The sequence below is a fragment of the Myotis davidii genome, unplaced genomic scaffold (genome assembly GCF_000327345.1).
Source record: "Myotis davidii unplaced genomic scaffold, ASM32734v1 scaffold1494, whole genome shotgun sequence".
In the NCBI taxonomy this organism is placed as follows: Eukaryota; Metazoa; Chordata; class Mammalia; order Chiroptera; family Vespertilionidae; genus Myotis; species Myotis davidii.
Window position 1 is genome coordinate 3,821,715 of NW_006286246.1, and position 2,220 is coordinate 3,823,934.

The window sequence follows — 2,220 nt, forward strand, 5'->3', positions numbered from 1 at the left end:
CGCCTGGCACTTAGTGAAGGGGTTTTATTCCCTCCCTAACTTCAGGGGAAAATCTCTACCTGGGGAAACAACCTTTCTTGGGGAGGTGACCTTGGTTAAAACACATAGTGCCAAGAAGGGGAGCAAACATATTAAGAACAGTATGCCATATACGCCAGGTCCCTTGAAACAGCAAGGATGGACTGGCTCCCGGCAGATGGAACTCCGCTCTATGCAGCACTTGGAATGAGTGATTGTTAGAACAAGGAACATGGACTTGGTGAGAGATTCCTTTTTGGGGTCAGGTGATCCTCAAAATCACTCTTCAGGAGGTTGTGAGTGATGGAACAAGTTAGATATCTAACAGAAAGTTTATTTTCAAATTTCCTAACATCTGTCCTCCCTCCCTTTTCCTTCCTTCCGCCCTCCCTCCCCCACTCCTTTTCTTTCCTTCCCACTTTCCACTTGCGAAGTTGACCTCCAGCGAGGTGACTTGGTGTCAGACTCAGTATTCCTACTTACAACTTTTTCATAGTCTCCCCCTCCCCCATCGCTGGTTTTCTTTGAAAAGATGCTGTCATTATCTGTCAGGTCATATTTTTAAAAAATCTCACAGAAAACAATCTATTTAATGTTGGTTTATTCTGTAGCATAAAAGAGATTTCCATGAGATTCTTGTATAAATTGGAAAATTGTTCAGAAATAGGCGTTAAGTATGCAATATATAAATTGCCTTTTTTGAGCCTGGGGGTGGTTATCTTATCACACGCCCTTTCGTGCACACACAGAACAGAAAAAGAGGCAAAGCCAACAGAACTTCAGACAATTTAAGAAAAAAGAAAAGAAGATCCAGTGGGAAGGAAGGACCAGCGTCCTGAGGGAGGGCCATGAGTAAGCAGCTCTACCCGGGCCTGAACGTACGGACAGTAATGAGGCCATGCAGAAGCTGGATGCCTGGGGATGATCAGCCAGGAGTGCAGTGTCAGGGGAGTTAGAACCGGTCTCCTGCCTTGAGTGGGATGAGAATCATTAACTCGCTCGCTTAACCAGCCGTGAGGCGCAGCCACCTAGCTGCTCCCTTCTGTCGGGGCGAGTGTCAGTGTCTGCACCACCCAGTGAAGGAGGGGGAGAGGGGGCCAGGCGCCAGCAGGAGGGCCACGCACTGGAAGGAGCCCAGGGGACTTTGGACCTGCCCCTCCCCTCAGTGCGGCTCTCTTGACTTAAGGGGTCATCTCCAAACAACCATCCTCAGTTCTGAGGCCATGAAATTAAAGCAGATGACCTTCGTCTTTGCCTCACGGGCTCCCACAGTGTCCCAGGAGCAGCCTTTGAGAGGAGCTGAGCACAGAGTCCCAGAAGGGGTGTGGTGGATGGAGCTGCTGGTGCACCAGCCTCTTGACACTTCTTCCCTCTCTTCCCCTCCCCTCGCCTGACCGGGTGGATGGTGAGGAGGAAGGACTTGGGCCAAACCATCCATTACCCTCCCTCCCACCCTAGGCTTCTGCATAGCCCCTGGGCAGAACCACTGCCAGCTACGAGCCCTCTCTCCAGGGTCCGGAGGACAGGAGCAACACAGGGGCCCGGCTTGTCTCTCGCAGAGGAAACCTGAGATGGCCCAGGCAGCACTGCGAGGCAGGCATTTGCAGTCTGTGGACTGTGAGAAGCCTGGTTTCCAGCAGGGACAGCTGAACCCAGTGCTTCCGGAGCCCGTGGCACCCACCTGTCCGCTATGTAGCCGATCCCCATGGAGCCGACAAAGAATCCCACGTTCACGGCCGCCTGAACCAGGTCCAGCATCCAGGAGTTGGCACACACCAGGTTAAACTGCCGAGGGCCGGAGGGGTCCCGCGTTCGGAGAGAAAGGAAGCAAACGGTCAGACCCGCCTCAGCCTGGGGAGCTCCCCTGTGTCCCCGGCATGGGGCGGACGGGCCGGGAGGCAGGAACCCACTGTTTTCTTGCCATTTGTTAAGTTTCCCCACATGACCAAAGGATTTGTCCCGCAACCTGTTTAGCGTCCCGCCTGGCACTAGGTCGTTAGGCTAAACTCCGTTGCGGCTACATCAGCCGAAATCGGGTAGTCACTTCATTTCTGCACAGAACAATTTCCCTTTCTAATTTTAGTGCACAAATAGGTGTATGAACAGGACACAAAAGCTGCCTGGAGTAGGTTGGGCTGTTCCTCGTCTCGTTGCTGTCTCTTTAAGGCCGGGGCTGGGGTCAGGGCAGGGAGGTGGGTGAGA

The 2,220-nt window shown here is 53.0% G+C and overlaps 1 protein-coding gene across 1 annotated transcript in view; it reads right to left on the reverse strand.

Annotated features, from left to right (window-relative positions):
• The window catches only part of SLC22A2 (solute carrier family 22 (organic cation transporter), member 2), a 25,634-nt gene that overhangs the window by 15,703 nt on the left and 7,711 nt on the right, over positions 1-2,220 (reverse strand). Inside the window, exon 3 of the mRNA XM_015560022.1 lies at positions 1,700-1,803. Coding sequence (XP_015415508.1) covers positions 1,700-1,803 — 104 coding nt within the window. The remainder of the gene's footprint in view (positions 1-1,699; positions 1,804-2,220) is intronic.